Source organism: Plutella xylostella, chromosome 4, assembly GCF_932276165.1.
Source record: "Plutella xylostella chromosome 4, ilPluXylo3.1, whole genome shotgun sequence".
Lineage (NCBI taxonomy): Eukaryota > Metazoa > Arthropoda > Insecta > Lepidoptera > Plutellidae > Plutella > Plutella xylostella.
The window spans coordinates 4,468,905-4,483,021 of NC_063984.1; the positions used below are offsets into that span (position 1 = coordinate 4,468,905).

The 14,117-nt window shown below is 40.3% G+C and overlaps 3 protein-coding genes across 3 annotated transcripts; all 3 read right to left on the reverse strand.

Annotated features, from left to right (window-relative positions):
• Positions 1 to 2,036: 2,036 nt before the first annotated feature.
• Positions 2,037 to 2,996, reverse strand: LOC105385885. Its single transcript, XM_011556332.3, has 2 exons — positions 2,676 to 2,996; positions 2,037 to 2,338 (listed from the first exon to the last, which is right to left on the reverse strand). The coding sequence occupies exons 1-2, from the start codon at positions 2,900 to 2,902 to the stop codon at positions 2,098 to 2,100; spliced, it is 468 nt and encodes a 155-aa protein (XP_011554634.3). The 5' UTR covers positions 2,903 to 2,996; the 3' UTR covers positions 2,037 to 2,097.
• A 5,858-nt stretch (positions 2,997 to 8,854) lies between these two features.
• On the reverse strand, positions 8,855 to 11,286 carry LOC105385886 (sorting nexin-20). Its single transcript, XM_011556333.3, has 4 exons — positions 10,942 to 11,286; positions 10,536 to 10,757; positions 9,701 to 9,894; positions 8,855 to 9,087 (listed from the first exon to the last, which is right to left on the reverse strand). The coding sequence occupies exons 1-4, from the start codon at positions 11,155 to 11,157 to the stop codon at positions 8,961 to 8,963; spliced, it is 759 nt and encodes a 252-aa protein (XP_011554635.3). The 5' UTR covers positions 11,158 to 11,286; the 3' UTR covers positions 8,855 to 8,960.
• Positions 11,287 to 12,608: 1,322 nt separating this feature from the next.
• Positions 12,609 to 14,087, reverse strand: LOC105385887 (NADH-ubiquinone oxidoreductase 49 kDa subunit). The gene has a single exon (XM_011556335.3). It carries the CDS (start codon positions 13,999 to 14,001, stop codon positions 12,634 to 12,636), a length of 1,368 nt encoding a protein of 455 aa, XP_011554637.3. The 5' UTR covers positions 14,002 to 14,087; the 3' UTR covers positions 12,609 to 12,633.
• Between the last annotated feature and the right edge of the window lie 30 nt (positions 14,088 to 14,117).

Sequence of the window (14,117 nt, forward strand, 5' to 3'; positions counted from 1 at the left end):
GTAAACGACGTGATGACGAACGAATATAACTCTTAATTTAATTAGCGACATTGTTGCACTCGCTACAAGCCGATTTCATTCGTTGTAATTAAAATGTCGACTGCTACAATGTAGGCGAATAATACAAGCCTACCAACCCCATTCCTTTCGTAGCAAAAACGTATAAAATATATGTTACAAACACATTTTTAAATTGTACAGTGCCACGGGACGGGACCTCTGTCACCCCTTCGATTCAATCCCTGAGCTCATTTATAATAAAACAATCTATGGAAGGAGTTGTTTCTTCTGGTGAAGCAAATTGTCGGCCGGAGTGCGGTGGCCCGTGAAATTGCCATCTGCGACACAACGCTGTTAAATATACGCGCGACAAAGTTGCCCATACAGAGCCTCCGCAGCAAAAAGTTATTCTTTATTAGATAACGTTTCATTAAGCAGAATTGGTTTCCTATTAAGCTGCGTGCGAGTTAACAATTTTTTCTCGATATCTTTTCATTTACACGCAAATGCCCGTCGTAAAAAGACGCAGCAGGGCAAAGCAATAGCGAGAGTTTATTAATCAAGCGAGCCGCGTGCCGCCGCTCCTGGGCTTAGAAGGATTTTTCTCTAAGGATGTCGTCTTCATTATTTTCCCAGAGAGGCGCTCCTCGTGATGAGAAATTAATCCGCTGGTGGCCAGGTGGCCGGCGCAGCTGCGGTCGCCGGCCAATTTACCGCAAGGATCTTATAAGAGGTCGTCGCGACCTAGTGTCTTTCCTAAACGATAACACATTTTTCCTCAAAATTTCTGCTTAACTCAATTTAGTCTCAGTTATTCATAATGTTGCAATTATCAATTCTCTTTCCACCCCCGCCCCGTTACATACAACGATCAAAACGACTTCGTTTTATCATCTTGACAAATACGTACACACAGCGGCATTTTCTCATTTATAGCGACATTTCAGTTACGTTTTCCGCGAGCGAGTCGCAGTCTGAAGGCGCAGGCGGCAGCTGAGCTGCGGGGACGTAATCCCGGCGCGGCGCTGCTCAGAGACACTGCGGACTTAGCGGAAAGCCGAGCCCCGCAGATGCTTATCTCAATAACAGTTTTATTTATTTTTGCAAGCGGCTGATCCGCTCCGCTCGGATCCTCCTAATGAAAATAGAGGAAGACGCGCCGCGAAAACGTTCCGGCGAGAAGCCCCGCGAGACAAATGCCTCCGCCTCCGCCGCGCGAATTGTAAATGACAAACTGCTCGTTCCGATACAATCGTTTTTCTTATTTACGTAGACACGTAGCAGAGAAAATGTCTTATTTATGTCGCAACAATACAAAAACAAATTACGTTCAACTCTTTCTGGTTTCTCTCCCTCCCTTCACACTTCGCCGTGGAAATTCATACATTTTCAATTTATTGTGACAAACTTGCAACGCTATGGCTGCGCGACGTAAACTCACAAATTAACGAAACCAAAATCTCGTAAAAGACGCTTCTCTCGCTGTTAAAACTACATCCCAGTTTTGAAAGACTTCGCCCGTTTTACGATACTTTTGCAACTTTTTACTATAAAGTTTCAGCCATCATAAAAACCTCAGTTTCCTTCGTGCTTAAACTTCAAATAGCGGAGCCTTTTTCGATAAATTAGATACAAACCTGCAAATACAACTCCTAGACCTTTCCTAGACCAATGAGAAGTGCTAAAAAATCTGGTGTCGGTGTAAGTTTAACGAGGGCGTCGCGCGCGCACCGCAGAACGATCTAATTAGATCATTAGCTGTAATGGCCGACTGCAGATTGGTTTTTTCACGACGTCGCCCCGAGGGACTCAATGAAACGACACTTTCTTCTAATGAACACTTCAGCCAGTGCCGCTGCAGAACTGAGAAAAAACTAATCAACGGTTCCTTGTCCACTACTTACTGAAAAGAGTTTTTAATTTACTACAAATGTTTCAGTTTCCTCTTCCTAAATTTATAAATATTATGAAACAGCACATGATATCTACCTAAATGTATAAGTATTAAAAATCAAGCCTCTAAATGAAATACAATATTAATACAAAAAACAGTTTAATCAAAACCAGACCTTCAAACAGCTCAACAAAAACAAACATTCACTTGCCGCCGGCCTCAATCAGCGAGTCACTCGGCTCAATAGCCGGCGGGTGCTGCTTGGCGCGGGTCCTCTCCCTCAGTTCATGGCCCAGCAGCATGAGGTTCTCGTAGTGCTCCGTGGACAGGTCCAGGAGCTGGGAGCAGGCGCGCGCGGCCGCCGCCTGCCGGTCCCGCTCCACCGACAGCGCGCACTCTGTCGCCTCGTGGATGGCCAGCACGTCTGTCACCATGTCGTCTAACCTGGGAATACATGAGCATGGTAAAATAGGGTGAGAACTGTTGAACAATATAGTAGGTAAACAGAGGATCTATATCTCCTTTGATAATATTAGGTAAGCATTATCAATAATCTTTAGTCACGTATTTTACCTACTTATAATTTAATTAAGCAAACAGGGAAATTTTGATTATTTTTCATTTTATCCGTGTGTAAAACGTAGGGACAGTTCTTTTATTCATAGAAATTTTGGCTGTAGCGTAGTATATTATGCTACTATCACCTACCTACCACACCACAAACCATACTAGGTATGGAATATATCCACGCATCCTAAACTTCATCATCAAACGCACAAACCTCCGCTTCCTCATCTCCAAGAACAGACAGAACAGCAGCGTGACGGCCACGACGATGGCGCCGCACAGCTGCGACCAGCTCAGCTGCTGGCTCAGCACCGGGTGCCGCGTCACCCGCACCTTCGGCACCACCTCCCAGATGGAGAAACCCGGCCACAGCAGCGTCAGCGGCAGAAGGAACGCCAGCAAGCCGATGAAGAGCTCGAGGGTGTAGTTAGTCAGCGTCATTTCAAAGTTGTGTGATGATATTCATTATAATAACAGATACTTAATAGTTTTTTACTATTGTGAAATTTTGAGATTGAGATACATTTTTCGAAATGTCATGATGACGTGCAACAAAGACTAGGTATAACGGGTACCATGGTATAACGATAACGTAAAAACGTACAGTGAAACTATTAATTCATGAAATTAATGTTTGAGGAACTAAAATTTTCAGGAGCCTGGCATCATTAGAAAAGAAACATAAAAGTCATAACAATTGTTTATGGCAGTTGGCTGTTTTTTCAATTTTCTTATTAATTATTAGGATAATCTAGATAAAAACAACTATTTACGCTTGTTTGCAATTAGGAAGAAGAAGAAAAATATTCGTAGTCAAGCTAGGGAAGTTATTTATCGAGTTTATATACAATGTTTAGCGGAACATCAAGCTGGACACATTTTGTCGAATTTGGAGGATGTTTACGCTCGTACAGCGTCTATGACGGGTATGTAACATTGTACAAATTGTAATAATTCATTTTTTATCAGTACCAACGCTTCATTTATCAATAAACCTAGGTTTAGAGCCCAAGTCGAACATTGTTTACATACCGCTGGTTGTAGGTTTGAGCTGGTATAAGTTGAGTCAAACCATAACATTTTGATACTTGAAGTTTTTGTTTACTTACTAAATTCTTTCTGTAACTCTGTTTTTCTAACTTAAGGGTAGTTCCAAATAAGCATTTTTTATTTTATTTTATAGGAGTATCGGACAGTACCGTCTGGCATATTGCAAAAGAGGGCTCTATATTGGAATATTTCTAACTCCTGGAAGAAACAGAATAGGCCATCTAAAAAGAGAAATTTATGATTTTACTATGTGTGCCCTTCGTCAACAAATCCGGATATTTTATACAGTTGTAATAACGTTATCTAAATAAATATTTATTGGTTTCACTATTAGCCTTCATATTAACACCTTCTAGCTTGAATAATGAGCTTTTTTGTGGATGGTAAGTTGTTTTTAAATACAGAAATAGGATAGGTAGTCATAGGCAAAATTTCAAGTATCAAAGTCAGTTTTGTTTCGCTATATAGGGTTGCTACATGAAAGATAGCTGCGCCCTCATTTAATTTCAGGACTTTATAGTTTCACTGTAACGTAGTGCTTTTCCCTCTGTGAACACAATATGAACACAATGAGCAATCTCCTGGCAATCTCCCCAACTCACTACTATCAAAGCTCAGGTTTTATACGAACTTCGCATACACCAAACAAAATGGACTATTGATACATTATATCTGGAGGCGGTGGCATTCCCGCTGCCGATGTGGAGGCGAGCCCGGCCACTCGCGCAGCATATCAATTTCGACTAGGTACAAACAATAAAATTGGACGGTCTCCGGAGAGGGCTTAAACGCTTCGCCGTTTTGTCTCGGGCCCAGCTGCGTAATGACCGGGGGCAGGAAAAAATTGTCAGCAAGAAAACGCAAGGGTAGTTGGGTTTATGTGCTGGCGGCAGCTGGCGCCGCCGACCCGCCGACAGCGCCTAACGCTCTCTGCTTATCTCGCAAAAACCTCCGCCAATTTTATTTATCGAAAATATAAACCGATTTGCGGAGGGCCGTCGTAAACTCTGCAGCCCGATTTATGGCGGTTACAGGAGGCGCTTCGGACAAACTTGCTTCTTGATGGCCTCCCTACCTACTTATGCTATGGCCAATCATATAATTTACATACTTATTCCTAAATATCCAGTTGGATTGCCTTCCGCACATACTTGCATAGATAAGTAGGTAGTACAAACGGTAGTTACAAACGTTAAATAAACGTATCTTCTCTACATAACTACCTCTGTATAGTAAATAAAACGTTCAATAAGCTTAAAACTCGTCTACCTATTTGGCGGTGATTGCACCATAAATGGGTGATGATATTAATTGCGCAGTAAGCGAGGCGAATTCAACAAAACGATCCGCCTAAAGATTTCCACCCGCCTTATGTTACTCCTACTCAAACGAAGTTAACTTAACCCTAAAATCCGCAGTACTTGACTGTTGTTAATGTAATTGTTAGTGGAATCGCATGCGAGGAGACATTTCACCGTATAGTTAACAGGCTTCAATCAGCGTGGATGCTCCCCCGGGTAGTACGTACTATGGAGGAGGGCACACGCGAATCAATTAGGTGATTTGAGGGTTTAGCTCGCGTGCAGCCATTGCTCGTGATTATGTTCTTTACCTAACGATTTAGCTTAATTGTAAGCCAATCTGTTTCAATCACTAGGTGCCTTGACATATACCTATATGAAGTAACTATGTAGGTAGTTCGCTTTGCACAAATTGACGAGACCGTAGCACTGCTAGAGGTAGTGGAACTGCTTCTGGTCCAAATTCATTGAGGTACTTACGGTTTCAGGGCAGGTTTCGAAACCACGAGGATTTGTATTGTATTGTACTGGGTATGCTCTCACTATATCGACAATTTTTTATTATTACCTTACCTACCTACTGTTGGCCGAAAGGTATTAGGGCGTCAGCTTTCTACTTATCAAATGTCATCAAAATGTACCTACCTACCTATCCAGCCGTACCGTTTCCTCGTGAAAGAGTAAAAATCATTCATACTTTTTACAAACTCTCGCGTTTATAACATTATAGTAGTATGATAGGTAGTATGTAGGTATAGGTGGTAGAGGTAACTGGTTAGCATGCATTCAAATTTCAACCTAACTAACACTAATATAAGGCAAACTTAATGAGGTCAAATGTTATGCATAATTATGCTTATTAGCGTTAATCGAAATTGAATATCGATCGAAGTGGTAGGCGATGGGTACTTTTATAAAACTGCAGGCCGGACGTTACCCACTAAATAGGGCTATTACACCCAGTAATGGAGACCGAATTCATTCGATTTTATGAAGGGCAAATTGTTTTGGTGAATCCCTGATCAATTTCGTAAATTGATCGCTGTTTTATGAGTCGTGTTGCTTGATGAAAATACTTACCTGGGGTCGATTTATGTTAGTAGCTTAGTTAGGATTTAATTTAGCTGAAACACAAGAGTTCGATAAAACATGACATTGAAAGTGCACATCAGTTGCATGGAAGTAGAAAATCTACTTCCATGATCAGTTGTTATAATTATTATGATTGTTATGTATCATACATAATTACATAGTCAATCTACATTATTCCTATATTGGTATCTACCCATGTATGTTGTTTGTATGTTATGTATAAAACACATGTATGTATGTATAGGTAAATAAATAAAAGCACTATGTAGTATATATTATATATTCATAATGATCTTTATATACTCTCGGCTCTACAAATAGTAGGTATACAAAAAGGTATCAGTCGTCTTATTTCTATGAATAATATGTAGAATAAGTACCTACTGATTATTAGGCATCAATTCAAAATGTAAAACATGGGTTTTAATTTAAACTAATACATAGCAAAGATTTATATATTATGCGCCGTTTGTAAAAAAAAAACACTTTTATAGTTAAAATACTCCCAGGTAACTTTGGTTTAAATCAAAAACGTTTTACAATAATCACAGATGTAAGAAAAAGAGAAAATTAATGCGCTCCAAATTTTACAACTTCATGTAAGTATTGTTACTTACCTTATTTAACTAATTGGAATAATGAATATAGATAATTTATATTTTATTTGGCTGTGTACAAAATAAATTTGAGACCATTTAAAAATATCACAAATAAACAAAATAGGTACGAATAGAAAATGGCTAGGTAATTACAATATAAATAATAAACCAATTACTTTATTAATTGTTCCATACTTGGTAAATTGACAACGAAATCTTTAGAGATACGGTGTTTTTGTGTTTAAAAAACAAAACCATATTTGTTTTTTATACTTACCTACAGTCTAAATCCCTACACTAATTGACTAAGGCCTAATTTCACACCATTCGGTTAGGTTAAAAATACCTCGGTTTGGTTACATTTTGGACCGTTAAAGTTAGTGAGTGTCCCACCATGCTAAATCACGGGGTTAACTCCCTTGATCGGGTGATAAACTTGATTGCTGCTGTGGGGTTCCGCTAAGACTTGGTTAAGACCGGTAACCAGGCAACGGGTTGTTTACTTGTCACTCATTCTATCAAGATTCAAGATGGAAAAATGAACAGAGTCTTTGATAAACAATATACGAACTAGATGTTGTGTGACATAAAAAATGAAGCGAAATACTGTCTGGGTTTTATATAATGTCAAACCAAGATAAAAGTTTTAATTTAATGTCCTAACCTAACTTGGAACCGCAATATAGAAACACAAATTGATGGCCCTACCTGGAAATCGAACCCGGGATCCCTGGGTGATGAAGCTGAGCTTCTACCACTAGACCACAGAGGTAGATTCAAGAAGTTAAACCTAATGACTTAATGAGAACTATTGAATTAAGTGAAAAATCTTCTAACAAAATATTTTAAAATAAGACCTTACTTAGAAATTGATATGTTATTTCCCGAGAAGTTTCTTTTGCACTGACACTCCATCTTGTTCGTTGTATTGTTTTTCAAAGGGCATGGCGTAATAATATTATTTTCAATGACGGATGTCAAAAAACAACGTCGGTAGAAATAGTAACCATGGCAACCTCAAAACCAAAAAGTTTGGTTGTTTGAGGTTGTTTGAAATCACAGAGACATAGACAACAAATTTCAATGAATATGACAGAATATTGAGTGAAGTGTGAGGGAAATGAGTGAATGATACACATAATGCTGGATTTATGAATGGTCTGTTAGATTTTCGTCGTGGGACTCATCTAGTTAACAAGGGTAATAATCCTTAACCGCGTCGTCAGCAAATCCGTTATTGAGACTGTAACTAACAGAATCATGAGAAACCAGGTCTAAAATATCCAAGAACACTTGTTTTATAGTGAATCTACATCTAAAATGTGTAAATTATATCCTAAAGAAAGCAAATTTGATTACAAATATCATATTCGAGAGAACAAAGAAACACAATATGAATTATCGCTTAAAACACAAATATATGATTATTATGATTGTAAAAATATATCTATATACACAAATTAAAACTTCAATATTATCGCGATTACATCCTTAAAAATAATGAGATAAATAGAAATTATACTTGTGATATCTTAATATCATTGGCCGACAAAATGTCAAGGGCTAAATCTAAAAATTTACCTAAGTAAATAAAATTGATGTTCATGAAATGATTTGAGTTGGGGCCGAAGCCCCAGCCCCCAATCTAAGGCCATGTACAATTGTCCAGTAAAAAGGCTAGAAACTTATAAGCGCTTACCTTTCCATACTTTGCCGAACCAGGGAAAAACATTAATAGTAAAGTAAGCGCTTATAAGTTTCCAGCGTTCTTTCTGTATGCAGCCTAATGCTGACATCCATACATGAATGTTGTGTAGAGTCAGCAAAACAGATGAGTATGGACCTCCATCGCCAGTGCCAAAAGTATGTTCATAATGTATAGCTTAATTTTGTATTGATCAAATATTTCTTGGTGCTCATGTAGCTTTCACCATTGACAAAGTGTTTGCACTGGAGGTGGATATCTGTTACGTTGATTGTACAGTAAAGGGCAGAAAGACCTGACCCCTCTCAGAAACATTGTTACTATGAGAGGGGGGTCAGGTTTCTCTGCACTTGACCGTACAAGGTTTTCGTACCATTTCTGCTGCATCTGCACGGGTTCGATATCGACGTAGACAAAGGTCACAATATCGCGATTCGAAAACAAGTTTATCGACGTCGATAACAGACCCGTGAAGCACCCGCAGGTGTCAGATATGACAGCTTAAGGCCCAATTTCGCCATACTCGGTTAGATCATAAACAGGGATTAGTGGTTGACTTTTGACACATCTGTCAAGAATTTAATATGAAGATGACCGACAGGGATTGATTTATAAATTAAACGTTATCTCTATATAAAATTCTTGACAGATGTGTCAAAAGTCAACCACTAATACCTGGTTATGCTCTAACCGAGTATGGTGAAACTAGGCATCATTGTTATAGTGAGTTATTAAAGCAGCTGTACTATTCACTAAGCAGCGCCGTTGAGCTGGTCCACGGCCTCCATGAGGCCGGGCACGGAGTCCACCTTCATGCCGCGCTTCCTCATGGCATTCAGCTCTTCTACCAGCTTCGACTTGTCTCGCCCGAGGGTTTCCCTGGAATTTTTTAATATATGAGTTATTGTTTATTTTTGTACCAATGTCTGTCTCTTTAATTTAGCACATTTGGGACGGTCTAGGACCAATTGAATAAGAAGGCAACCCAACGATGGGAGGGAGTGCCTAAAACGCCATAAAAACACTCCAAACAACTGCTTATGGTCACTCAAGACCGATTGCACGTTAAAGTGACTACAAAAAAAAAAAAAAATGTAGTACTCTAAAATACTGCAGATGCATGTTATATGGAAAAACTAAAGTAAACGGCCAATCAACCAGCTAGCCTTGCACGGGACCCAAGACGCAAATCAAGATGTAACAACAGTTTTTATCACCCAATGTGAGTGAGGGCGATGCAAAGCTTTTGTCACGACTTGGGGTGTGCGTCTTACTTACGCCACATGCTAGGATTTCGGAATCCACTATGGGGCCATATCAAAGCAGCAAAGGCATTTATTCAATCCATTCATTCTTCCACTGCTATACATAGGCCTTCCCCAAGGAGCACAGCACTATCTGTACAGAGTTATTGGTTGAGTGGGCTGGAGGAACCCATATGAGCACTATATCAGATATTAAAACTTATTAGTGGTAATATAATATAACTTACCATATAGAAATACAGCTATGCAATAGAGGAATGTAAACCAGCAGTAAGTCGGAGTCACTGACAGCCTCGTATCTACGTAGAGCAAGCTGAGCCCAGCGTTCCACCGGGGCGGCAAGGTTGCCCTCCCCGCAGCTCGCGCACGCCACCACCCGGCACAGAGCGCTGAGGACTACCCGCGATCTATCTGTGTACACCTGGAATTGTGAAAAATATACACTTTATTAAAAAGGTGCCAAATGTGAAAGAAATAAGCAACTTGTAAAAATTTCATACTGATGTAGGAATCAACTTTACTGTTATGGTTGAATTTGTCATAAAGAATAAAGAAGTCATCATGGCAACATAATTTATATCCCTGACAACATACTTACTGTTGAAATTGGAAATCTGTTGAAAAATTTAAAATTCATGGTATGTACCTATTATTAAAAGCCACTAATGTTTCATATTTATGTCCTATGAAAGATAAAAGCTTAACCATATCAATTATTTATCAATAACACCATTAATTACTGTAATAAATCTTGTCTTATCCTGTCCAGTTCTTCATTGTGTAAACAAAGGAATTGAGGTTAATTAGTCATGTTATTTTGCAATAGTATCATTGTTTACTACAATGTAAACAATAAATATGCATAGACTCTGTTCTACAAGTTAAAGGTTAAGTTATATTTTCATAATTTCACACAAAATTTATACTGTTTATGAATAAATATGCACAAAACTATGAACAATACTTCTTCTCCAAAAAGTATACCTACTGTTTAGACTGAAGTTCTGATGAATCAGTTATCCTCTAGTATGGGTAATGTAATAAATGAACATAATAGTTTACCTTATTTAATAATTTAAAACTCATTTCTAACAGGAACAGAGCTTGGTCATATTTTCCCTCATCCAGCTTTCGTCTAGCTTCATTTAGCTCCACATCTTGGAAGAAGGCGATGGCTGACGGTGACTCACGGAGCCTTGATTCATTAGATATTAATGTCAACAATGACTCAAATGCTGTGCATCTTGTTGATATTATGCTAGGGTCGAAATTACCCATCACTATCTGAAAAGGGAAACATGGTACATTAAATTTAATTTGTAGTTGTTAGATATTGGCAGTCCAGGAAAACATATAGCAGTGGTAAAGAAGCCACAATACAGCCAGTAAGTAAATATATAACATGGGTGGAACATAAACAACTATATTGTGTTATGATTAGTCATAGTACAAAAAGCTAGATCTTTACCTTTCTAGGAAATGAGATAGCACTGAGTTCCTTCGGAAACTCTTTCTTCAAGCCATTGTAGAGATCACAGAAGTGGGTGTATCGTCGCTCGACGTTTGCAGGGTCTGGGTCGTTCACTGTAGAATCTTGCCTCACTTGTAACATGTAAGCAACGAATTTCTTCTCACTTTCAGCACCGTCAACCGTCCTCGATGATACTATTTCAAACTTAAGCATGATTATATCACAATATATTTGATTTCTTTAAAAATAAAAGGCTGGGTTCACTAGTTTAAAAGTGTTTAGCACATCAAAACAAAGAAAATTGTGCGATGTGATGATTTTGATTTGGTTCATAAATTGACGTTGACGTTTGGCTGACAGTTGTAAAGTGACAGCTGTCAGTGTCAGAAATATAGATAGTGAGGGGAAATTTCATGTGGACTGTGGACAACGACCATAGACAAAAAAAGTCTATGTTAGGAGGCTAAAATTTATCACTAGAATAGTGCACATTGGTTAACATATTCTTAATCTGAAATTCCGAACCGACCCTGGTGGCCGTAGCCCACTATTTAAAATTATTATGCCTGACCACATAGCACACAGGCTCCTATCCATCCACCCAACAGCGTTGCCAGAATGTTACAAAAGTAACATTTTACGTTACTTTTGACCCTCTTGTGTTACCTCCATGTTACACGTCCCAATATGTTATATTTGTGTTACTTTTTAGATTTGCCAGGAAATATTTTTTTGAATGAAACGCCTCCAAGAATGATACATTTTTTTATTAGTTACGTTGGGTTATACTTGATTGTGTGAATCGATTGTGTGAAAATCTTTCGTGAGTCGAGTGTATTTCGCAATCTACCATCCCGGTTTCTTCGCGTGCGAACAAGTGAGTCGAGTGAGGTTCACTCTAAAGTCTAAGTTCTGTCTGACTCTGACTAGCAGCGAATCGATCAGTCGGTACTTTTTTTAAAGTCTTTGTGTCGTTGTTTTTTTTTTGTAATTTGCGTTGTGATTTTTTAAGTAAATGTTGCATTCATTTTTTTAATCCAATAAATGAGTACGTTTTTATGGAATCAGTAATTTAATAACAAGTCGTGTTTGCAACTGAAATAAGTTTTGACTGATATTGACTGTATGTTTTTTGCTTTTTTAAATTTTACCGAATAGGACAGGAAAATTATTTTACTTTTTGTATAATAAACTGCCATAATAAGTATAGTGTTGGTTTCCATATTTGAAAAGTTCATGTTACTTTTCTCGGGAAAATGTTACTTTTTGATCTGATTCGTGTTATATTTGACTATCTGCCACTGGCAACACTGCCACCCAACCACTTTCTCCAAGAACGGAACCGGAAATACTTTCCTGTCTAGACAGCAGCGCCGCTTGTTAAGCGATATTCAATCTCAATCCGTTATCCAGATTTCCGTCCCTGCAGGTCATTATCATGTTTGGTAGGCTGAGAGAATATTTTGTGTCTCACTCAACATGGTAGTGATCATATCTCGATCATATGAATATCATGATAACTACGTGCCGAAGCTACGACACAAAATGTATCCTCCAACAGCCACACTATAGAATAAGCTATTAAAACACTATGGGATGAAGGAAACGTAAGTGCTTAGGTAATATTTTTATTATTTAACGACAAAATATTATATAGTTAGGTACCTATTAGACAATATAAGAAGCTATCTAACGATCTATATCACCGAAAACAACATCGACTGTCGCTATAATAACGGCAATATCGGCTATCATGAGGCGTTTACCCATTATAGCCAGCCCGGCCAAGTGCGAGAAGGAGCAGGCCCGCAGGTACACGCGGTACGGCCGCGACGTCCCGTCCGACACCATGTACACCCCCATCTCCCCCTTGGGGCACTCCGTGGCGGCGTACGTCGCGCCCGGCGGCACCGGGTACCCCTCCGTGCATAGCTTGAAATGATGAATCAGCGACTCCATACTAGTCTTCATTTCAGCACGCGGTGGTAAGTTAATTTTGCAGTCATCAGTCCGTATCTCACCTTCAGGTATGGTGTCGATGACTTGGTTAATGATTTTCAGCGATTCCCGCATCTCAGCCAATCGGAGGAGGTGTCGGTCGTAGCTGTCGCCGTAGGTGCCGACGGGAACGTCGAAGTCGTACTGGTCGTAGCCGTCGTAGGGGCTCGCGATGCGCAGGTCCCACTTGACGCCCGTGCAGCGCAGCATCGGGCCCGTGAAGGAGAGATTGATGGCCTCGTGCGCGCTCACCGCGCCGATGCCGGCCGTGCGCTGGTAGTACAGGCGGTTCTCCGACACCAGGTCCTCGGTCTCGTCCAGGCGCTCGCCCATCTTGGCACAGATCTCATACACGTCGTCCAAGAAGCCGATCGGCAGGTCCTGCGCCACGCCGCCCGGCCGCACGTAGTTGCAGTGCACGCGCGCGCCGCTCACCCGCTCGAACATCTCGTACAGCTTCTCCCGCTCCTCGCACATCCAAAAGAACGGGGTGATGCCTCCAGCGTCTAGCACCGTCCCGGAGACATTTAACAAGTGATTTGCAATTCTGGACAATTCGGAGAGGAGGACCCGTATGGCTTTGGCTCGGGGCGGCGGTTCGATGTTGAGCAGGTTCTCGATGGCGCGGCAGAAGGCGACCTCGTTGGCGAGCGTGGAGACGTAGTCCATGCGGTCCACGTAGGGTATGTTCTGGTTGTAGTGCTTGTGCTCCATTAGCTTCTCCGTGGCTCGATGCAGGAAGCCAACGTGTGGGTCGGCGCGCAGTACCGTCTCTCCATCTAGCTCGAGAATGAGCCGTAGCACGCCGTGTGCCGCAGGGTGCTGGGGGCCGAAGTTGATCCACATGTTCTTCAACTTCCGCTCTACAGGTTTTACAGTAGAGTTGTAGTACATCTTGTAGTACTTGCTGGACTCGGGCGTGGGCCACATGACGGGGCCGGCGAACTGCTTCATGTACTCGGCGTCCGGGAACCACCGGTGAGCTCGTGATGGAGTGCAGGTACTGAAATACTTTACGTGGGAATATTTGCCATGTTTTAATACTTTCAAAAGCTGCATTTCTGTAAAGTAAGTGATAAACGGATTTGATGAAATAATCGATCTTTCAACTTCAACTTTATTTTGTGGCAATCTGTTGGCTTTGTTTACTAACATCAAAATGAGTGACGTTTTCT